General features: G+C 41.6%; 2 protein-coding genes across 5 annotated transcripts in view; both read left to right on the top strand.

Moving 5' to 3' along the window:
- Positions 1–12,262, top strand: part of LOC141197751 (uncharacterized) — a 43,781-nt gene extending 31,519 nt beyond the window's left edge. For 3 of the 4 annotated variants that reach the window (XM_073662839.1, XM_073662837.1, XM_073662838.1), the window contains 7 exons: positions 2,444–2,601; positions 5,082–5,231; positions 5,361–5,537; positions 5,611–5,734; positions 5,817–5,914; positions 6,112–6,202; positions 9,211–12,262. In XM_073662839.1, the coding sequence (XP_073518940.1) occupies positions 2,444–2,601; positions 5,082–5,231; positions 5,361–5,537; positions 5,611–5,734; positions 5,817–5,914; positions 6,112–6,202; positions 9,211–11,240 (2,828 nt within the window). In that variant the 3' untranslated portion in view covers positions 11,241–12,262. The remainder of the gene's footprint in view (positions 1–2,443; positions 2,602–5,081; positions 5,232–5,360; positions 5,538–5,610; positions 5,735–5,816; positions 5,915–6,111; positions 6,203–9,210) is intronic. The other variant, XM_073662840.1, reaches the window with a different exon arrangement.
- The window catches only part of LOC141197752 (uncharacterized), an 85,753-nt gene that overhangs the window by 31,520 nt on the left and 28,900 nt on the right, over positions 1–25,333 (top strand). The gene's annotated exons all lie outside the window — the stretch shown is intronic.

Genomic DNA, 25,333 nt, shown 5'->3' on the forward strand with positions numbered 1-25,333 from the left:
CACTGTACACACAAACAAAAAAAATAAACAGTTATACTCACCTTTCTTCTCTGTACTCCAGCGCTGCAGCGTCCTGTTCTGCCGTAGGCCGGGGGAGGAGAGTGGCGTCATTTTGCTGAAGACACACTGTAAATGTGTCTTCAGTAAAATGGCGAAGGATAGCGCTATGTGCACGCGCCGATCCGACGCCTCACTCCGCCCCCTGTCTCCGGCCAGATTAGAGGCGCCACGGCAACGCTCCTCCTGGTCAGGTAAGTATGCAAGTATGGCGCTGGAGATCGCGGTATGCGTTCAGTGTCTACACATACCGCGATCTCCGGCGCCATACACCTCCTCTTACCTGTAACGGCTGGATGCCTGCTTCTGTCTGGAGCCAGACTGCGCGTCACACATGCGCAGTCTATCGAGGCTTCGGACAGAGGGACTCTTAGCCGATTATATTATAGATAACTTTTGAATTCTTCACAAAGGATTATAGGAAACAAATGGACCTTACAAATAATATTCTAACTTCTCTTGAATCCGACAATCCCCTATATATGGTTGTACACTACTGTCTGGGCACATGGCAGGTTAAAAAGGGAAGGAGCGGCATTTAGCTATTTGAATGCAGATTTTGCTGGGATAGTGTGAAGACACAATGTATTGGGGACACTGTTCGTTGTCACCTGGCAGCTCAAAAGATGGCTACCACAAACAGGCTTGGCGCTATCTACTCCATTTTCCAGATCACAGGGTTTGCCTTGCTCATCATCCTTTAACCCCTCTTCATGTATTTGGACTTAGACAGAGACCCCCTAAGCTTGGGCCACAGTGTTACCTAATGTTCTGTGGTGTGAGATGGCAAGAAGAATAGTCAGATAGCCGGGTCAGAACATGGAGGTCAGAGAAAAGCCGTTAGCTGAGCACATAGGACTGAACCAGAGGAGAACAAGGCTGTATCTGGCAGCTTCCGGCAATATGCTTCCAGCTTTAGCAGGGTGCGGTGCTTTCCAGTTGGCTGAAGCAGGGAGCAGATTACTCCAGCTGGACAGCACACACACCCACACTGCCAGACTGGATGGTACTACAGGTCCCAGCAATCCTAATCTTAGTGGCTGGACAGAGCCTGCGCTGCCCAGAGCTTCTGGTTCTATTGTCTCCTCCATCACCAATGCCGCCTGCAGGATGAATAAGGAGGTGAGAGAAGCAGACGTCGCAGGAGCAGATCCCAGAGGAGATGGGACACACCATTTACAGAAGCCCTAATGTGACCAAATTGCAGAAAACCAGAGCAGTAGAAATCCCCATAAAGTGACTCCATTTTGGAAATTATAACCCTCAGTGAATTATTCTATAGCAGTAGTGACTATTTTGACTCCACAGTCACTTTCTGGAAATTAGCACACAGTGGATGTTGGAGAGTGAAAATTACAAATATATAATTTCATTACCCAACACATAGTGCCCAGATTGTGCTCCAGGAGACACACACCGTAAATTAAGTGGGTTCTTCTCACTATAGTAATGCCAAATACATGGATGCTAAATGTGGTTTGGGCACACTGCAAGGCTCAGAAGCGAGGGGGAGATCTGACTTTGGGAGAGTGGATATTGCTGGATTGGTTTATGGAAGCCATGTTGCTTTTCAAAAGCCTTTGAACCACTAATGATGTGGAAACTTCTGTTTTTCCACTGACAGATGATGGACCTGAGTGGGGACTTGGTTTTTGTGAGATAAGTAGAAGTTTTTATTGATATTATTTTTGCCTACATAACATTGCTTGGTGGCTTTTTATTCCATATTTGGAGGCAGAATGAACAAACAGTTGAACACTACGATCCACTGGTTCATCCTATGAGGTTTTCTATTAGGCTGTGAACTGTTATTGTCTTGGTGAATAATGATGGCTAACATAAGGCAAAATTTAAAAAAAATCACAGAAAAAGATACAGCCTTACCAACACAAATCATATAAGAAATGCACTAGCAGGATGCCGCAGACCCCCATGATAAAGGTGGGGGCAGCGCAGGTGCAAAATACTGATGGAGCAACCACTCACAATCATACCAATTCATGGAGAGGATGGTTGCCTAGTATTAAAGATGCACACAGATGAAGCTTGAATAGGACGCCAGTCACACAGGTAGGTTTGATGCACAGTGTCTGACTTAGGATACTGATGATGTCCATACTATTACATCAGGAAGGCTGCCCAGCACTATATAAGTGCACTACACATGGACAGACACCCCAGTACACCCAACCAACACTAAAATGCTAATGCATTTGTTATCTGATTTGGTGTTGGTAAGGCTGATTTTTTCTGTGATGTTTTCTTGGTAGATAATGATACTTTTACGTAAAGTACATTTTTACGGAGAGTTTAAGTAGAAATATTCAACATTATAAATTTTAAGGATGTGTTATTCATAAATAATAATTGGTTTTATTCTTGGCAGATGACTGTACCAGGAGATCAGAGGAACAGCTGACATCTTCAATTTTTAAATCAGATGATTTTGAGATCACACAAGATACAATTGAAGTGAATGCCATTACTCCAGATATACCATCATCCCTTCACAGCAAAGATCTGTCATCTGATCATTTGAAACAGGTCCTGTCTTCTGATTCATTACCGACTACTAAGGAAAATCAAAGTCACAAAATAAGCATTAAAAAACAAATTGCTCCTAAAGCAAAGAAATCATTTTCATGTTCAGAATATGGAAATAGTTTTTCCCTCGAAAAGTCTTTTCTTAAACATCAAAACATTCACACAGCAGATAATAGATTTTTTTTATTTCAAGTGTGGGAATTTTTTTTAACCAGAAATCAAATTTTGTTAATCACCAGAGAAGTCACACACAGAAGAAGCCATTTTCCTGTTCAGAAAGTGGAAAATGTTTTACTGAGAAATCAAGTTTAACCAAATATCAGAGAACTCACACAGGGGAGAAGCCTTTTTCCTGTTCAGAATGTGGGAAATGTTTTAGCCGGAAATCTCTGGTGCTTAGCCAAACCTGAACTCACACAGTGGAGAAGCCTTTTTTCTGTTCAGACATGAAACCTAACGTGATGGAAGATTACAGTCCGGGGAAGATGGGAAACATTCATATACAGTCATGGCCAAAAGTATTGAGAATGACACCAAAATTATATTTTCACATGATCTTCTGGCCTCTGGTTTTTATTAGTGTTTGTCTGATGTTTATATCACATACAGAAATATAATTGCAATCATATTATGAGTACCAATAGGTTATATTGACAGTTAGAATGAGTTAATGCAACAAGTCAATATTTGAGGGTTGCCCCTTCTTCTTCAAGACCTCTGTAATTCTCCCTGGCATGCTCTCAATCAACTTTTGGACCAAATCCTGACTGATAGCAGTCCATTCTTGCATAATCAATGCTTGCATTTTGCCAGAATTTGTTGGTTTTTGTTTGTCCACCCGTCTCTTGATGATTGACCACAAGTTCTCAATGGGATTAAGATCTGGGGAGTTTCCAGGCCATGGACCCAAAATCTCTATGTTTTGTTCCATGAGCCATTTAGTTATCACCTTTGCTTTATGGCAAGGTGCTCCATCATGCTGGAAAAGGCATTGTTGGGCGCCAAACTGCTCTTGGACGGTTGGGAGAAGTTGCTCTTGGAGGACATTCTGGTACCATTCTTTATTCATGGCTGTGTTTTTAGGCAAGACTGTGAGTGAGCCGATTCCCTTGGCTGAGAAGCAACCCCACACATGAATGGTTTCAGGATGCTTTACAGTTGGCATGAGACAAGACTGGTGGTAGCGCTCACCTCTTCTTCTCCGAATAAGCTGTTTTCCAGATGTCCCAAACAATCGAAAAGGGGATTCATCAGAGAAAATGACTTTGCCCCAGTCCTCAGCAGTCCACTCCCTGTACCTTTTGCAGAATATCAGTCGGTCCCTGATGTTTTTTCTGGAGAGAAGTGGCTTCTTTGCTGCCCTCCTTGAAACCAGCCCTTGCTCAAAGAGTCTTCGCCTCACAGTGCGTGCAGAAGCACTCACACCAGCCTGCTGCCATTCCTGAGCAAGCTCGGCACTGCTGGTAGTCCGATCCCACAGCTGAAACAGTTTTAAGATACGGTCCTGGCGCTTGCTGGTCTTTCTTGGGCGCCTTGGAGCCTTTTTGACAACAATGGAAGCTCTCTCGTTGAAGTTCTTGATGATGCGATTGTTGACTGAGGTGCAATCTTTGTAGCTGCGATACTCTTCCCTGTTAGGCCATTTTTGTGCAGTGCAATGATGGCTGCACGTGTTTCTTTAGAGATAACCATGGTTAACTGAAGAGAAACAATGATACCAAGAACCAGCCTCCTTTTAAAGTGTCCAGTGATGTCATTCTTACTTAATCATGACTGATTGATCGCCAGCCCTGTCCTCATCAACACCCACACCTGTGTTAATGGATCAATCACTAAAACGATGTTAGCTGCTCCTTTTAAGGCAGGACTGCAATGATGTTGAAATGTGTTTTGGGGGTTAAAGTTCATTTTCTGGGCAAATATTGACTTTGCAAGTACAGTAATTGCTGTTAAGCTGATCACTCTTTGACATTCAGGAGTATATGCAAATTGCCATTACAAAAAATGAAGCAGTAAACTTTGGAAAAATTACTATTTGTCTCATTCTCAATACTTTTGGCCATGACTGTAGACGGCCGGTGGAGATGTAATCAGTGAAGAAATCTGGCTAAATATGTTTCTAGAGCCGTAGTAGAAGATGAAGATGTCGTCCTCCTCATGAAGTAGTTATTTCTCATGTTACGTGTAATGAATATCTCCGGCAGTATTGCTAATGCCGATTGCAGTGTCGGTAAATGAGACGAGAATTAGCTTTATGGAAGATGAGTCTTTGAGAAATGTATTCAGCTACAGACTCCAAGGAAGAAACTGCTTGTTGTCTGTGGCCTAAAATATACAGGTTTTATTAGTAGATGTAAAGAAGAAAACTAAATACTGTAAAATAATAAATCTCCTCATATGTTTCCCTTGTTATCTCCAGTAATTGTATTATCACACAAGATTTTTATGATGTTACATCGGCTCATCATCTTCTCATTTAGGTCTCTACAATATCGGATCCTCTCAGTGAAGATCTTCTATTTAAGAGAATTTTCCTTATGTACCCATCAAAGATGGATATGGACAGAGACAAGATGGCGGAGAGGATATTCCACCTCACCCTAGAGATCCTCTTTCGGCTTACTGTAGAGGTGAGAGATTCTGATGACGTCACATTACATCATTCTTATCTATGGGAATAACACATGGACAGAACTGGAGAGGTGAGGACTCTGGAAATGTCTGGAGTGAGATTGATTTATATGTCTTTCCATAACCAGGATTACATATTAGTGAAGACCTCTAGTGAGCGCTGTGAGGACCCTGTGTCTGAGGGATGGGAAAGACCCCTGAGCCCAATCACAGGGCATCCATCTCACCCCTTCATACTTGAGGACATCAATGACCAGAAGATCGTAGAACTCACCTACAAAATGATTGAGCTGCTGACTGGAGAGGTGGGAATGCTGGGACATTATACAGTAACGCTATGAAAGGATCGGGGGATGACGGTATCATTGTATGTGTCAGGTTCCTATAAGATGTCAGGATGTCACTGTCTATTTCTCCATGGAGGAGTGGGAGTATTTAGAAGGACACAAAGATCTGTACAAGGACGTCATGATGGAGGTTCCCCAGTCCCTCACATCACCAGGTAATAGACAGGACTGAATATACACAGCCTATAATTATCTGTATGTAAAGAATGAATTCAGTCCTGTATGTGTTTCCTCCAGATCTATCCAGTAAGAGGACAACACCAGACAGATGTCCCCATCCTCTTCTTCCTCAGGACTGTAAACAAGAAGATCCCAATGTTCCTCAGGATCATCAGGTAGATGGAGAGAAGGTGTCATGAGATCTCCCCTATGATGTGTAGACGGCTGTGAAGGTCTTGTGTTCAGTTTTGTTTTATCCACCAGTATTACGTGGTTTATACTTGTGTAAAGAGAACAGTGGAGATGTCAGGATTAGAGCTGATCATAGATGGGACTTCTCATCAGTCTGTGACTTTTATAATATTTGTTTCAGGGTGAAGATCTGCCCCATATTAATACTATAGAGTCATATGTGAGGAGTGATGAGCGGTGTAAAGAGGAGATTCCTACATATGACTACCCAGGTGAGTAGTAACCACTAAATGCAGAGAAGTCACAGTTTTATCTCAGTCACCGGCTGTGGCTGCTTTATCGGTGGTGTAGTCCGGCCGTATCACAATCATATGATCACCATTTTTCCTCTAGACCACAGCATTCTCCTCCACCCAAAACTGTTCAAATGATTTTGGGCATTGAAACCCTTTTCCATAGAACTTACAACCTGGAGGATCCACCTACTCACTGTGATTAGGAGACGTTACCTGCCCAGATCTGTAAACTACAAAGCCAGAAAATCACTTGAAGAAAAATATAATGATGGGCCTGTAAGAGAAAGCGGAGGGTAATGATGGTGTTCCTTCCTAGATCCCTGATATCTTATTGGATGAATCTACCTTCTCTCCCTTCTGTGCTGCTGAATGTGCTCATATGGTCCCTACAAGACCAGGTCCAGTCTTTCTGGCCGAACGTCACTTTTATGATCTACAACATTAAATGTGCAGTGAGGGCCAAGTGTGAATTTCTGTACAATAACAACAGAGTCTCCCTTTATCCTGACTTTTCAGTTTCTTTTAAAACCGACTAACTTCAAACCAGATTGTGATAAACTAAAAAAAAACCATTACACCTGCGCCATGATAGATCTCTAAGCTAAATTTAAGACACCTCAACTCTGCACTATTTTAAAAAGTTCTCTTTGAATGTCTAATATTTCTTCTTGAAACTCATCCGATAGAAAATATTGTCCCTTATGATAGTTTAGATTCCCAGGTTTCACCACTAGTTACTCACTACTTACTGATGGAGACTGTTGAGTTTGATCATTTCAGTAGATGTTATGGTCTATACTCACAGTTTTGACTATAGTAGTTAGTGCCCAAAATAGTGTGATTTAACCCCTTCCTGCAGCCAGTTTTGTGTTCCTATCTGGGCCCATTTTTCAAATCTGACATTTGTCACTTTATATGGTGATAACTTTGGAATTCTTCACAAAGGATAATAGGAAACAAATGGACCTTACAAATAATATTCCAACTTCTCTTGAATCTGACAATCCCCTATATACGGTTGTACACTACTGTCTGGGCACATGGCAGGTTAAGAAAGGAAGGAGCGGCATTTAGCTATTTGAAAGCAGATTTTGCTGGGATAGTTTGCAGACACAATGTTTTGGGGACACTGTTCATGGTCACCTGGCAGCTCAAAAGATGGCTATCACAAACAGGCTTGGCGCTATATACTCCATTTTCCAGATCCCAGGGTTTGCCTTGCTCATCATCCTTTAACCACTCTACATGGATTTGGACTTAGACACAGACCCCCTAAGCTTGGGCCACAGTGTTACCTAATGTTCTGTGGTGTGAGATGGCAAGAAGAATAGTCAGATAGCCGGGTCAGAACATGGAGGTCAGAGAAAATACGAAACCACACAAAAGTAGTCAGTAAACGGGTCGGAGTCACAACAGGAAACAAATACACAAGCCAGGAGCTGAGCACAGAGGTCTGAACCAGAGGAGAACAAGGCTGTATCTGGCAGCTTCCGGCAATATGCTTCCAGCTTTAGTAGGGTGCGGTGCTCTCCAGTTGGCTGAAGCAGGGAGCAGATTACTCCAGTTGGACAGCACACACACCCATACTGCCAGACTGGATGGTACTACAGGTCCCAGGCACCCTAATCTTAGTGGGTGGACAGAGCCTGCGCTGCTGAGAGCTTCTGGTTCTGACATCTCCTCCATCACCAGCGCCGCCTGCAGGATGAATAAGGCGGCGCCTGGTGAGAGAAGCAGACGTCGCAGGAGCAGATCCCAGAGGAGATGGGACACACCATTTACAGAAGCCCTAATGTGACCAAATTGCAGAAAACCTGAGCAGTAGAAATCCCCATAAAGTGACTTCATATTGGAAATTATAACTCTCAGTGAAATAATCTATAGGAGTAGTGACTATTTTGACTCCACAGGCACTTTCCGGAAATTAGCACGCAGTGGATGATGGAGAGTGAAAATTACAAATATATAATTTCATTACCCAACACATAGTGTCCAGATTGTGCTCCAGGAGACACACACCGTAAATTAAGTGGGTTCTTCTCACTATAGTAATGTCAAATACACGGATGCTAAATGTGGTTTGGGCACACTGCAAGGCTCAGAAGCGAGGGGGAGATCTGACTTTGGGAGAGCGGATATTGCTGGATTGGTTTATGGAAGCCATGTTGTTTTTCAAGAGCCTTTGAGCCACTAATAATGTGGAAACCTCTGGTTTTCCACTGACAGATGATGGACCTGAGTGGGGACTTGTTTTTTGTGAGATGAGTAGAAGTTTTTATTGATATTATTTTTGCCTACATAACATTGCTTGGTGGCTTTTTATTGCATATTAGTGAGGCAGAATTAACAAACAGTTGAACACCACGCTCTACTGGTTCATCCTATGAGGTTTTCTATTAGACTGTGAACTGTTATTGTCTTGGTGAATAATGATGGCTAACATAGGGCAAAATAAAAAAAATCACAGAAAAAGATACAGCCTTACCAACACAAATCATATAAGAAATGCACTAGCAGGATGCCGCAGACCCCCATGATAAAGGTGGGGGCAGCGCAGGTGCAAAATACTGATGGAGCAACCACTCACAATCGTACCAATTCATGGAGGGGGTGGTTGCCTAGTATTAAAGATGCACACAGATGAAGCTTGCATAGGACGCCAGTCACACAGGTAGGTGTGATGCACAGTGTCTGGCTTAGCCTAATGATGCCCATACTATTACATCAGGAAGGTTGCCCAGCACTATATAAGTGCACCCCACATGGACAGACACCCCAGTACACCCAACCAACACTAAAATGCTAATGCATTTGTTATCTGATTTGGTGTTGGTAAGGCTGATTTTTTCTGTGATGTTTTCTTGGTAAATAATGATACTTTTACATAAAGTACATTTTTACAGAGAGTTTAAGTAGAAATATTCAACAATATAAATTTTAAGGATATGTTATTCATAAATAATAATTGGTTTTATTCTTGGCAGATGACTGTACCAGGAGATCAGGGGGACAGCTGACATCTTCAATTTTTAAATCAGATGATCTTGAGATCCCACAGGATACAATTGAAGTGAATGCCATTACTCCAGATATACCATCATCCCTTCACAGCAAAGATCTGTCATCTGATCATTTGAAACAGGTCCTGTCTTCTGATTCATTACCGAATACTAAGGAAAATCAAAGTCACAAAATAAGCATTAAAAAACAAATTGCACCGAAAGCAAAGAAGCCATTTTCATGTTCAGAATATGGAAATAGTTTTTCCCTCGAAAAGTCTTTTCTTAAACATCAAAGCATTCACACAGCAGAGAATAGATTTTTTTGTTTCAAGTGTGGGAAATTTTTTAACCAGAAATCAGATCTTGTTATTCACCAGAGAAGTCACATAGAGGAGAAGCCATTTTCTTTTTCAGAAAATGGAAAATGTTTTACAGAGAAATCAGGTTTAATCAAATATCAGAGAACTCACACAGGGGAGAAGCCTTATTCATGTTCAGAATGTGGGAAGTGTTTTAGCCGGAAATCAGATTTGGTTGAGCATAAGAGAACTCACACAGGGGAGAAGCCTTTTTCCTGTTCAGAATGTGGAAAATGTTTTAGCCGGAAATCAGATTTGGTTGAGCATAAGAGAACTCACACAGGGGAGAAGCCTTTTTCCTGTTCAGAATGTGGAAAATGTTTTAGATTGATATCAAGTTTTATCAGACATCAGAGAACTCACACAGGGGAGAAGCCTTTTTCATGTTCAGAATGTGGGAAATGTTTTAGCCGGAAATCATATTTGGTTGAGCATAAAAGAACTCACACAGGGGAGAAGCCTTTTTCCTGTTCAGAATGTGGAAAATGTTTTAGATTGAAATCAAGTTTTATCAGCCATCAGAGAATTCACACAGGGGAGAAGCCTTTTTCCTGTTCAGAATGTGGAAAATGTTTCAGATTGAAATCAAGTTTTAGCAGACATCAGAGAACTCACACAGGGGAGAAGCCTTTTTCCTGTTCAGAATGTGGAAAATGTTTTAGATTGATATCAAGTTTTATCAGCCATCAGAGAATTCACACAGGGGAGAAGCCTTTTTCCTGTTCAGAATGTGGAAAATGTTTCAGATTGAAATCAAGTTTTAGCAGACATCAGAGAACTCACACAGGGGAGAAGCCTTTTTCCTGTTCAGAATGTGGAAAATGTTTTAGATTGAAATCAAGTTTTATCAGCCATCAGAGAATTCACACAGGGGAGAAGCCTTTTTCCTGTTCAGAATGTGGAAAATGTTTTAGATTGAAATCAAGTTTTATCAGACATCAGAGAATTCACACAGGGGAGAAGCCTTTTTCCTGTTCAGAATGTGGAAAATGTTTTACATTGAAATCAAGTTTTATCAGCCATCAGAGAATTCACACAGGGGAGAAGCCTTTTTCCTGTTCAGAATGTGGAAAATGTTTTAGCCGGAAATCAGATTTGGTTAAACATAAGAGAACTCACACAGGGGAGAAGCCTTTTTCCTGTTCAGATTGTGGAAAATGTTTTAGCCAGAAATCAAATTTGGTTGAGCATAAGAGAACTCACACAGGGGAGACGCCTTTTTCATGTTCAGAATGTGGGAAATGTTTTAGCTGGAAATCAGTTTTGGTTAAGCACCAGAGAATTCACACAGGGGAGAAGCCTTTTTCCTGTTCAGAATGTGGGAAATGTTTTAGCTGGAAATCAGTTTTGGTTACGCACAAGAGAAAGCACACAGGGGAGAAGCTTTTTTCCTGTTCAGAATGTGGGAAATGTTTTAGCTGGAAATCAGTTTTGGTTACGCACAAGAAAAATCACACAAGGGAGAAGCCTTTGTCCTGTTCAGAATGTGGGAAATGTTTTAGCTGGAAATCAGATTTGGTTAAGCACCAGAGAACTCACACAGGGGAGAAACCTTTTTCCTGTTCAGAATGTGGGAAATGTTTTGTGAAGAAATCATCACTTCTTAGTCACCAGAGAACTCACACAGACGAGAAGCCATTTTCATGTTCTTAATGCGGGAAATGTTTTACACGGAGATCAACTCTTAACAAACTTCAGAGACGTCACACAGGGGAGAAGCCTTTTTCATTTTTAACCGAAAATTATATCTTCATAAAGGGGTTGTCCACTACTAGACCAACTCCTTCTCATTCCTCATGTTTAGCCTTTTTAAAATAAAAACCCTCATACGCACTTCCTGTTCTGGCGCAGTTCCATTGGTGTCACAACTCGCGTTTCCGTAAGGATGTTACATCACACAAGATTGTTACATCACACAATCCTGCTCCCAATCATCGCCACCTTTAGACGTATTGTACATCAACAGGAAGGACATGGCCTGGACACAGCATCAAGAGAACGCACACACTGAGAGCACTGTCTTCAGACCATGTTCCTGGGGCAATTATAAGCAATTTACAGCCTCAAACATGACGTTCGATATGGGAAAGAAAGAAGAGATCGGAGGTTAATCTGAGGTCCTCCACCTCTGTCAGCATGTCTGGTATGCAGCGTTTCTTATGGAAGGTCTTATCTTCCTGCTCCTGAGCCATTACTGCCTCACCTCAGCGTGGAAAAAGAAGCAGTCTTAACCCTCATGATGCCAGACAGCTCCAGACTGTCAGTCCTGCACCAACTTCTCTCTTAATGTCGGCCTCACGAGAAAACAGCTCCACAAATCTCCCTGTACTCTCACCAAAGCCCACATACTGAGCAGTGCTTGCTTCACAGGGACATTTACCCCCCAGCCACAGGTTATTCTGATATGGGGAACAACATAACTTATTTGTATATTAGATTGCGTCTAGCCCTACTAAAGAAGATATGGAGTAATATAGTCAGAGGCTGGAGACCACATACAATACTGAAATACGTCCCCTCACTTCTATCCTGTCACAGCTTACTGACAAGTTACAGAGATTAGAGGATAATGTCCAAGTTAGAGGCCATCATAATGCTCAGAAACTAACACTAGATCTTCACAGGCAGTAAATAAACCATCTGTTTAATATGGTTGATGATCAAGAAAATCACAATAATATCTGGATAAAGGGTATACCTGAGCGCATCAATGCACAAGTGATTATGCCAACACTGCGATCATTATTCACTAATATTCTTGGTGATCCTATTGATAAGGAGGTGGAGATTTATAAGGCGCACCGTACAATAGGCAATCATGGCCCAGATCCTGAGCGTCCAAGGAACACTATCTCTCGCATACATTTTTTCAATGTAAAAGAGGCCATTGTGAGGAAAGCAGAGGAGTTGGATCCTGGTGATTTCAATGGAAAACGCATATAATTGCTCACACATCTATCCTGAATGACACTTGCTAAAAGAAGGGTATTGAAACCACTACTTGATGCCATCCGGGAAAATGGCCTGATGTACTCCTGGGGGTACCCATTCCAGCTGTATATTTTCAAAGATCCAAGCAACATGAGACCTATTTGTGATGCCCTGGACATTCCATATATCTGACTGGCCACCTGCTCCACCATTGCCACAGAGAGTTCCAGCACGTCACAGAAGGTGTTCAATGGATCAGGAACTTGATGGTGATGCAGCCAGATGGGAAAGGAACCTGGCAATCATATGAGCTCCTGAAATGAATCTTGTCTTCCCTGATGAGAGACAGTTTGCAGATGCTTACTTATTTCTTTAAGCATATAATTAGATATATCTAAATAGAGCATTAGGTGCCACTCTTCCACTATATAGAATGTCTAAGTTCATATAAGATCTTAGACCAGGATATAAGTTGAGTCCACATGATACTACTGTAATATAAGGCTTTATTACTTTACTTGCTTTATATTCCATGGTTCCACCTAATAGGAATCCTAGAACTGAAAGTTTGACTTACGCCTGTAAAGACAACCCCCAGTTAGGGACTTGCATTGGGATCTGCTTGTTTTGCAATTTCCTACTGTTTTGATATATTCATAATCTATACTTCTTAGACACTGAGAGGTAGACGTTACTATCTACCGTCTATACGTCCTCTTTTAATCTTTCTCTCTTCCATTCCCCCTTTTTTTCATATAATATGGCACAACTCAAAACTTGCTCATTGAATGTCAGAGGACTTAATGTTCCAGAGAAAGGAGCTCGTGTTTTATCATAGGCATAAACAGCACGTACATTTTCTCTTTCTTCAGGAGTCACACTTTAGAGGCGATCATATACTGTACCTCAGATTACTAATAGATATTATTCATCTTGGCGTCCCAGAAAAATGCAGTTTTGAAGTCTAAGGTGCTGAGTATCGGCCGCCACAGATCACTGCTGCATACTATTGTAGAAACACTGTCTGAGACGGAGAGGAGGTATGTGTTTGTTAAGATCTCGATCTACTCCAAAATTTTGACTTTGGCAAACTTCTATCTCCCTAATTGTGACCAAATTAAGACATGCTGTCATTACTTAAACAAACTAAAATATTTTGCGGAGGACCTTATCATCATTGGAGGTGACTTTAATTTTGTCTTGGATCCTTCTTTAGACGCGTCCCTGGGCTGGAGTCACCAATCTAAAACACAAACGAAAGCTTTGCTAATTGTGCTTTGGTCTCAACCGGGCGATGTATGGAGGATACTACATTCAGACGTAAAGAATTATACCTATTATTCTCCTTTACACAATATACATAGCCATATAGTCCTTTTCTTAATTAGCCGTCACTTGCCTGCATGGCAACCTACATCTCAGGTAGGAACTGCTGTATGGTCAGATCATGCTCCTGTATATTGTAACTAGCTATTGAACTTTTCTATGCACGGGTGGCGAGCATTTTTATTGGTATATGGTCTCCCATGCTTGTTATATGTGCTGCCCCCCTCCTGGTATTTCTGCTGCCCCCATCCTGTCCCCACCATCCCATCCTGGTATGCATGGCACCCCTCATCCCCATCCTGATATGCATGGCACCCCTCATCCCCATCCTGGTATGCATAGCACCCCTCATTCCCAATCCTGGTATGCATGGCACCCCTCATTCCCAATCCTGGTATGTATGTTACCCTATCCCTCATCCTGATATGCATGGCACCACTCATCCCCCAATCCTGGTATGCATGGCACCCCATCCCTCATCCTGGTATGCATGGTGCCCCTCATTCCTATCCTGGTATGCATGGTGCCCCTCATCCCTATTCTGGTATGCATGGTGCCCCTCATCCCTATTCTGGTATGTATGGTATCCCTCATCCTGGTATGCATGGCACCCCATCCCTCATCCTAGTATACATGGCACCCCTCATCCCAGAAACCTGGAATGCATGGCACCCAATCCCTTATCCTGGTATGCAATGCACGCTTCATCCCCAATCCTTTTATATATGGCTCCCTCATCCCTATCCTGGTATGCATGGCACCCCATCCCCTATCCTGGTACGTATCGCACCCCTCATCCCTATACTGGTATGCATGGTACCCTTCATCCCTATTCTGGTATGCATGGTACCCCTCATCCTGGTATGCATGGTACCCCTCATCCCTATCCTGGTATGCATGACACCCCATCCCTCATCCTGGTATACATGGCACCCCTCATCCCAATTCTGGTATGTATGGCTTCCTCATCCCAGAAACCTGGTATGCATGGCACCCAATCCCTCATCCTGGTATGCATGGCACGCCTCATCCCCAATCATGGTATATATGGCTTCCTCATCCCTATCCTGGTATGCATGGCACCCCTCATCCCTATACTGGTATGCATGGCACCCCTCATCCCTATACTGGTATGCATGGTACCCTTCATCCTGGTATGCATGGTACCCCCTGCATTCCTATCCTGGTATGTATAGTATCCCTCATCCCTATCCTGGTATTCATGGTACCCCATCCCTATCCTGGTATGCATGGTACCCCGCATTCCTATCCTGGTATGCATGGTACCCCATCCCTCATCCTGGTATGCATGGTGCCCCGCATTCCTATCCTGGTATGTAGTGTACCCCTCGTCCCTATCCTGGTATGCATGTTACCCCATCCCTATCCTGGTATGTATGGTACCCCTCATCCCTAATCTGGTATGCATGGCACCCCGCACCCCCCAATCCTGGTATGCATGGTCCCCTCACCCACCAATCCTTGTATGCATGGCACTCCTCATCCCTATACTGGTATGTATGGCATCCCTCACCCCCCAATCCTGGAATGTGTGGTCCCCCTCATCCTGGTATGCATGGCACCCCATTCCTCATCCTGGTATGCTTGGTTCCCCTCATCCCCCAATCCTGATGTGTTGCCCCCTCACCCGCCAATCCTGGTATGTATGGCTCCCCTCATCCCTTTCACGCTGCACACATACAAAAAAATAAACACTTAATCTCACCTTTCTTTGTGCTCCAGCGCTGCGGTGTTCTGTTCTGCCGGAGGCTGGGGGAGGAGTGCGGCGCCAGAGTACGTGCATGCCCATACTGCGCTGTCTGGCGCCATTTTGCTGAAGACACACTGCAAATAGCGCTATGTGTATGTGCTGATTCCGACACCTTCACTTCTGCCCCGGTCTCCGGCGAAGAGAGGCAATGCTCCTCCCGGTCAGGTAAGTATGGCGCCGGAGATCGCGGTATGCATTCAGTGTCTACGCATACCATGATCTCCGGCGCCATACACACTCCTCTTACCTGTAACGACTCCATGCCTGCTTCTGTCTGGAGCCGGACTGCGCAGGTTTGTCGCGCTTGCACAGTCTATAAAGGCTTCAGACAGACACACGCATCCCCGGTTATATTATAGATCTGACTATGCCGGCCTCCACCAAGGCTTCAGATGTTGGAACCTAAATGATAATCTGCTGAAAGACTCGCTCTGTGTCTCAGACCTTCTTGAGACTATAGACTCCTTCAAATATATGAGCATGATGAAACTGCCTTACCATTTAAATGGGAAGCACTGACATGTGTCCTCAGAGGTATAATAATAAAACCTAGATAAAAGCTAAAAAAAGGAGAGAACAGCTAAAGTCTCATTTGCTTGAGTAGATTGATCTCCTTGACAAACAACATAAATGATCTGCTTGCCTCCAGGTATATGTAGACCGGCTTAACACTAGAAGGGAGCTAAAAGTAGTTTCATGGATGGGGTACTCGCAAATATTGTGTAATTTCAGGGCATTTACTTATGGAAGGAACCAAGTGGAAGCTTCCATTCTCGGTACTAGATATGGGGCCTCCTCGAGAAAATGACTTAAAATGTCGTACACTAAAGTTAATATATAAGGTGTGGGATAGGGGTAAAAATATTCTGGGGATTGGAAAGTACACAAACTATACTCCTTTATGGCACACCTATAACTTACCAGAGCTATAGAAGCTAAATAATATTAGTGAGTGGGAGGATAGGGGTACTAGAATAAACGCCATACTGATTGATACATCACCCAATGGATACCATTGCTAAAGCAGTGGATACAAAAGGTCTATTAACCCTTATTTATAGGCAGTTACTGGCCCTACATTTGGATAAATATCCTTTGTTAGTAAAGACAAAATGGGAGGAGGATGTGAGTCCGTTATCTGAGGAGCAATGGGGGAAATACTGGATTTGACACCGAATCTTTCATTGTCCGAGTCACAAAGATTGTCCCGAATTCTTCTCATTCATAGGGTATATAGATACCCAAGTATTTTATTTAAAATTGAAATACAAACGGATGACACATGTCCTAGATGTGGTCAAAAGGACGCCCACCTGATGCATATGACGTGGAAATGTGTAAATATTGGCGACTACTGGAAGGGGGTGATCGCTCTTGTACTATCTGTATTTGGGATACAACTTCAGTTGGAACCTAAAATCTGTATCCTAGGACTCCTGGGAGAAGACGTAGATCCAGACTCCCATATGGCAATAGCTACCTCAAGAATATTATTCCAAGCCAGAAAGTTGTTGGCACTACATTGGATAGACAATTCTCCCCCAACGATAACAGAACTAAAATCCAGGATAAATAACACTCTATGCTTGGAAAGGGGATCTTATATTAAAGGAACGCTCTCAAGAAATCCATACACATATGGGATCAATGGTTAAATACACCGGGTATTGCTTCAAAGAACCTTCTCAGAAATACTATCCTGGATCGTTTGTACATTTCCTTACAGTAAACCAGGAATGTATATCCTTATACCCAAGGTGTCAGCAAATGATAATCTCAGTCCACACAATTGTCCCTTCTTAAATATATTCTTTTTCTTTTGAAGTCTCAATAGGGAAAAAAATAAGCCGTCAGGAAGTATTCAGATATTTATGTACAACTGTAAAATTACTGTTCCAAAACCTTGTACTATAGAGCGATATTGGGATTTATATCATTGTAAACCGGTTCTTGTATTGTTACTGGTTTTTATTTTTATTTTTTTTTGTCACAAAGTTTATTTAAAAAAAGAAAATGTTGGTCTTTCTTAGTTTTGTTAAATAAAAATGATCTGATTGAAAAAAAGAAAGGAGCGAAGGTCTTTACTAGATCAAACATATACAAAATGCCAAGATCACATGTGAAGGTACTCGTAGGAATTCACAGATAAATGTGGTCTCTCATTGGCAAGAAGGTTACATCCACACGTGTAAAGGACATACGTATCCAAAATAAAAGGGGCACCCGGGCCAGAAATTCATAAACCCTCTGACATAGCGGAAGCATTTAGTTTCTTTTATAGTTCGCTATATAATATTCATGGACAATACCACGACATGCCACCTAATATTCTTGAAACTAAAAATGACAATTATATTAACCTCTTAACAACATTAGACGTACTAATACGCGTCTGTGCCCTGGGACTTAAGAGCCAGACCCGTATTAGTACGTCATGGCGATCGCCGCCGGGTGTCAGCTGATTGTCACAGCTGACACCTGGTACTATGTGGAGGGAGCGGTCACGCACCGCTCCCAGCACATTAACCCCCGCGATGCTGCGATCGAAGTCGATCGCAGCATTGCGGTGGCAAGGGGAGGTGATCGCAGATACTCACCTCCTCTTCCGGCTTCCAGCGCTGTCTACCGTGGCTTCCAGGATGTTGCCATGACGACCCGATGTCGTCATGACAACATCCGGGTCACCAGACAGCAGGAAGATTTTTTGGACATGCGCAGTGCATGACAAAAGAATCTTCTCCCTGTGCAGCCCTGACAGCCTGTATAACACAGGAATGGTGCTGCATCCCTGCGCTATACAGGCGATCAGAATAAAAAAAGTGAAAGTCCCATAGTGGGACAAAGTAATAAAGTATAAAAACTATCAGAAAGTGAAAAAAAAAAAAAATAATCCACCAAAAATAAAAATATAATGTACCCATCAATAAATATTATAAAAAAACAAACAAACAATAAAAGTACACATATTTGGTATCGCTGCATCCGGAACAACCTGACCTATAAAACTGTCCCACTAGTTAACCCCTTCAGTGAACATGGTAAAAAAAAAAAAACTAAGCAAAAAACAATGCTTTATCACCCTACCGCCAAACAAAAAATGGAATAACACGCGATCAAAAAGACAAATATAAATAAAAATGGTACCGCTGAAAACGTCATCTCGTCCCGCAAAAAACAAGCCACCATACAGCTCCATTAGCCGAAAAATAAAAAAGTTATAGCTCTCAGAATAAAGCTATGCTAAAAAATAATTTTTTCTATAAAATTGCTTTTATTATGTAAAAGTGCAAAACATAGAAAAACGATATAAATGTGGTACCGCTGTAAACGTACTGACCCAAAGAATAAAGCTGCCTTATCAATTTTACCACACGCAGAACAGAATAAAAAAAAACAATTCCTGAATTGTTGGTTTTTGTTTATTCTGCCTCCCAAAAATCGAAATAAAAAGTGATCAAAAAATGTCACGTACCTGAAAATGGCACCAATAACAACGTCAACTCATCCCGCAAAAAAACGAGCCGTCACATGACTGTCTGCCAAAATCTGGAAAAATTATAGCTCTCAAAATATGGCGATGCAAAAACTAGATTTTACAAAAAATGTGTCTTTTAGTGTGTAACAGCTGTCAGTCATAAAAACCCCATATGATTCTGGTATTACTGTAATCACACCGACCCGAAGAATAAAGTCGTCTAATCACTTATACCGCACGAGGAACGGCGTAAAAAATAAACTCTCGGGTTAGGGTTGGGCTAGGGTTAGGGCTGGGTTTGGGGTTAGGGTTGTGATGGGGTTGGGATTTTTTTCAAAAGTAAGAAAAAAAGATGACGATATGGCGACTAGTGTTGAGCGCAAGTGCTCGCTACTTGAGTTTGCATCGGGTGCTCTGGTATGCATTGAGTATCGTGGGTATTTGAGTGACATGCTCGAGTCTCCGCCCCATATGCTTCGCGGCCAAAAAAACTTAATAAAATCCTTGAGGGGTATAGTTTCCAAAATGGGGTCACTTGTGGGGGAGCTCCACTGTTTAGGCACATCAGGGGCTCTCCAAACGCGACATGGTGTCTGCTAACAAAGTGAATGGAAAATCGGCTCAAATTGTTAACGGACGCCATGTTGCGTTTGGAGAGCCCCTGCGTGCCTAAACATTGGAGCTCCCCCACAAGTGACCCCATTTTGGAAACTAGACCCCCCAAGGCACCTATCTAGATGCATAGTGAGCACTTGGAACCCCCTGGTGCTTCACATATGGATTCGTAAAAATGAAAAAGTGAAAAAAAACACTTTTTCATTTTTATGAATCAATTTGTGAAGCACCTGGGTGTTCCAAGTGCTCACTATGCATCTAGGTAGGTGCCTTGGGGGGTCTAGTTTCCAAAATGGGGTCACTTGTGGGGGAGCTCCAATGTTTGGGCACACAGGGGCTCTCCAAACGCAACATGGCGTCCGCTAATTATTCAAGCAAATTTTACAATCAAAAAGTCAAATGGCGGTCCTTCCCTTCCGAGCCCTGCCGTGCACCCAAACAGTGTTTTTCTCCACATATGGGGTATCTGCGTGCCCAGGGGAAATTGCACAACAAATTTTGGGGTCCATTTTTTCTTGTTACCCCTGTGAAAATAAAAAAAATTGGGTCTAAAGTAACATTTTTGTGAAAAAAGTTAAATGTTCATTTTTTTCTTCCACATTCCAAAAATTCCTGTGAAGCACCTGAAGGGTTAATAAAGTTCTTGAATGTGGTTTTGAGCACCTTGAGGGGTGCAGTTTTAGAATGGTGTCACTTTTGGGTATTTTCTGTCATAAAGACCTCTCAAAGTGACTTCAAATGTGATGTGGTCCCTAAAAAAATGGTTTTGTAAATTTTGTTGGAAAAATGAGAAATCGCTGGTCAACTTTTAACCCTTATAGCTCACTAACAAAAAAAAATTTTGGTTCCAAAATTGTACTGATGTAAATTAGACAAGTGGGAAATGTTATTTATTAACTCTTTTGTGTGACATATCTCTCTGATTTAAGGGCATAAAAATTAAAATTTTGAAAATTGCAAAATTTTCGCCAAATTTCCATTTTTTTCACAAATAAACGCAAGTGATATCGAAGAAATTTTACCACAATCATGAAGTACAATATGTCACGAAAAAACAATCTCAGAATCAGGGGGATCCGTTGAAGCGTTCCAGAGTAATTACCTCATAAAGTGACAGTGGTCAGAATTGTAAAAATTGGCCCGGTCATTAACGTGCAAACCACCCTTGGGGGTTAAGGGGTTAAGGACACTGCCGTTCCTTCCTTACAGACCCCTGAGCAGGAGATACTAGACAAAGCTTTTGCTGAATAAGAGATAGGAGAGGCCATTAAATCATTCCCTATCGGGAAGAGCCCTGGGGCAGATGGGTTCAATAATAGATTTTATAACATGTTTGCACCTCTGTTATTACAATTTTTAGCCAAAGTGTTCAATGATATCTCAGAAGACTCCCCCTTTTGCCCCCCAATCACTTAAGGCTCATATAATGGTTTCATCAAAGCCTGGAAAAGAACCAAATACCTGCCCTAATATTCGTCCAATATCATTAAATAATGTAGACGTCAAAATATTCTCTAAAGTGATTACACCACGGCTCTCCCACTATCTACCCTCAATTGTCAGCAACGATCAGGTTGGCTTCATTAAGGGCAGAGAAGCTCGTGATAATAAAAATAAAACGTTGTTAATTTCACATGCAAAAAAACAGGGGATCCCAATGTGCCTTGTTTCTGCCTACGCTAAAAAAGCATTTGACACAGTGCATTGGACTTTCTTGAAGAGCACCTTATGACAAATTAGGATGGACTCTTTCTTGTTACCTAAAATTCTATCCTTATACACTGACCCTAAAGCGATAGGGTAAACGGCCTTCTATCTGACACATTTTCTATTAAAAAGGGGATGAGACCAGGGTGTCCCTTATCACCTCTGCTATACACATTGGTGATGGAACATTTAGCGGTAGCATTACACAAAAATCCAGATATTAGTGGAGTTACTATAGACTCACATCACTATAAACTAGCTCTATACGCAGATGACCTGTTGTTCTATGTTTCAAACCCAATGATCTCATTTCCCTCTATAATAAAGGAATTTGAATAACTCGGCCATGTAAGCAATTTTAAAGCCAACTACTCTAAAACAGAAGCCATGAAGATAACTTTTAACCCTGAACTGACACAATAACTAATTTCTAACTTCCCCTTTAAGTGGCAGAAAGACACAATTAAGTACCTGGGTATACAAATTCTGGGGAACTTGGATGATCTGTATCATTTAAATTATATCCCCCATCCTTGAACAAATGGTTGAAAATCGAATGAATTATAACTTGAAACCAATGCTCTGCTTTGGTTGTATTAGTGAGATCAAAATGGACATTTTACCAGATCTTCTTTATATATTTCAGACCGTTACGGTCTGCGTTCCTCAGACCTTTTTCTCCCGTCTCAACAATTCTAACAGCAAGTTTGTGTGGGGAACATCGAGGCCTAGGATACGTGTTAAAATATTGTGAAGAAACAGGAGGGAGGGTTAGGGAGCTGCAACGCTGAATCCAAACAGGGTGAAGATAGTCCACTGAAGGGTGCCGGTCCCACTGGTGAGCACAGACATATGAAGAAAACGAAAAGGAGAAAATCAGCACTCCAACAGGTAAAATATGACAGAAATGTATTGGATCATTTAAAAAAAAACAAAAAATGTAAAATTCTTATGCGTTTCTGGCGTTAGGGTTGCGCCCATAGTTATAGCAGATGAGAAAAGGACAATGAAGTCATATATATATATACAAGCACAATGGAGTCACATGACACGAAATGAGAAATCAATTAGACATGCAAAAGGTGTGAAGAAAATCCAGGCCACAGTTCACATTGAAGGCAACGAGACCAAATACAGACAGAAATGCAAAACACCATGATGGTGAAAAATAAGATAGAATTAGACCTCATCCTCTTATTCATGCATATCCGTATCCCCCTCTGTATATAAACTGTTTATTGCAGGACATTTGTGTGAAGACCACCGGTGTTAGCTGCCAGGGGATTATCCCATATAGGAATACAACACCGGGATTAAGTGTACAGGTGTGAGATCACAGGGTCAGAACATTGCAAATGCCATCAACTATAGCAACGGAAGGTGGGAGGATATACTGATTATAGAGGGACAGGAACATGTATACATGAGATGGATGATAGATTCAATATAGAGCATCGTAATAACAAGGTCCAATAAACAGATAAAACGCATCAATGTCTAAATTGTGAATAGAAATATTGTTCTTATCGATCTGACACGCGTAAAAAATAATATAAAATAATATGCAATATTTATGGAGAAACTATAAACCTATAACAATGAACATATAAAGGGGAAAAAATTATGCTAATCAAAATTGATTACATAGTAAAAGATTTACAAGGAAATCCACCCGCATCTGATCTGGTGCAAAGTATAATATCCTGGCAAAGGATCATAGAGCCGCAGATATACCGAGCATTATCTGTCATATCATCGGGAGGCAAATAGATGCATCATTGTAAAACAGACGAGAACAAGTACAGAACACTGGTGAGATTACTGTGGAGCATTGTAATGGCGAATCAGATTACTGTGGAGCATTGTAATGGCGAATCAGATTACTGTGGAGCATTGTAATGGTGAATCAGATTACTGTGGAGCATTGTAATGGCGAATCAGATTAGATGGAGCGTACAAATCCATGATATCCAAGAGCTGAATGTATAACAGATCAATGGCAATGGGAGACGTCTGCATAGAGTCTGATGGAGAACCTGATCGTGAGGCTATAGATGGAGCAAGCATTTCTATCTGTATCAACGAAAAACAGGTAATTACATTAAAATACAACTGACAAAAACAAATATCTGATGCAGAACTGAATCGTGAAGCTGTGGATGTAGCGGGAATTTCTATCTGTATCAACGAAAAACAAATAATTATATTGCGAAAAAACTGACAAAAATAAATATATGAGAAATGGAAGATAAATAAGCTGCAGAACATTGCATTGGAAATACTCCATCATTGCTGAAAAATCTTTAAGATATTTGCATCATTTATGTGCGTTCTGCGAAGATGAATCAGCGATGATAGCGCAATATACAGAAAGGCAAATAAGTACACCGGCAAATAATAACCGGAAAAACACAAAATAAATTCAGAAAACCTGGAATGTCACCATATAGATGTCTGCTGGGAAGAAACCAGTATGAATTTCATCAATAGATGTAAAACAGGTCATTGCGGAAATTCATTACCCGAAGGGTATTTAGTATTTACACGTCAGATCCAGAAGGCTTCACGCATATTAAGGGGTTTCTGTCTGTTTCCACCCCTTACCGGATAATTAACTTTTTCAAGACCAAAGAAAGAAAAATGTGTGAGATCATTATTCTCTATGGACACAATGTTTTGATGCCCCGGAGTATGTGCTATTAGAACTGTTGATATATGAAATCTGCTCCGGTGCTCTCTATGAATCCTACCAATTTGTATAAAACAATGCTGTCCACTATTCTGGAGGAAGGCATTTATTTGTCGGGGTTTAATAACAAAATTCAGCGCTGGCAGTTACCCGATTATCCCATTTTTCATGGGCTCCCCAAAACACAAAAGGGTATCTCTCCCCCCCCTTCGCCCTATTATCTAGGGTATGGGTTCATTGAATGAGAATTTAACCAATGGCTGGTGAACATTTGTATCCTCTGGTTATTCAAACACCAGGCCATGTGAAAGATACTACGTCTGTCCTGAGGGTTTTTGACAGGTTCGTGTGGCAGAAAGAATATAGGTTTGTCACCAGCAATGTTGTCAACCTGTATTCCTCCAGCCCTCACGCATTGGCCATCATTGCCGTTCAACACCATTTAAATAAATATAGTGGATATTCTGTGAATTTAAAAAGGTTCATTATAACATAAAATATTTGTTGTCCCACAACAATTTTATGTTTGATTCTAAATATTATTTACAAGTACTTAGAGTCCCCATGGGCTCCAAATTCTCATCATCTTTGGCTATGCTGTACATGTCGTGGTGGGAAGAAATTTACATTTTTTCTGATGATAATCCATTTTTTGAGCACATTTTTTGGTTTGGTAGATATGTTGATGATGTACTTTTGGTATGGTGAGGTGACCCCCAGTTAAGTGTATTTGAATTCTTATTCCTTAAATTTAAAATCCACTGTCAGCGAACCTTTGATTTCCACTCCATTTCTGGATATTTTCCTGACAGGGATAGTAACATCTTATAAAGTGGACACCACACTCTATAGAAAACCTTTGTCAGGCAACACATTACTGTTGTCTTCCAATTCTCAACTTACTCTATACAGCTCGCAGGGACGACTCAGTATAGTTGGAGAGAAGCACTCCGATCCTGTTCAGCGAATGTGACCCGTGCTACACAAAATATGTAACTTCCAACATAAGTGCTGATCTATACTCCGTGGATTCTTTTATGCCTAATGGGAGACCTGCCCACATACCCCCTGTGATGACATCACGGGGGCTAGTCTCTAGCCTTTATATTTTTATTAGATATCTTTTTTTTTGCGATAACTTATCGTGGGTTGATCGCAGAGGCCCAAAAGTGACTCCATATGTTCTGTTGTGATTTTACCTTTCTCCAGAGACCACACACGGTATAGCTGCC

This window comes from Phyllobates terribilis, unplaced genomic scaffold (assembly GCF_046119375.1).
Source record: "Phyllobates terribilis strain yellow unplaced genomic scaffold, ASM4611937v1 Scaffold_86__1_contigs__length_6382490, whole genome shotgun sequence".
NCBI classification, from domain to species: domain Eukaryota; kingdom Metazoa; phylum Chordata; class Amphibia; order Anura; family Dendrobatidae; genus Phyllobates; species Phyllobates terribilis.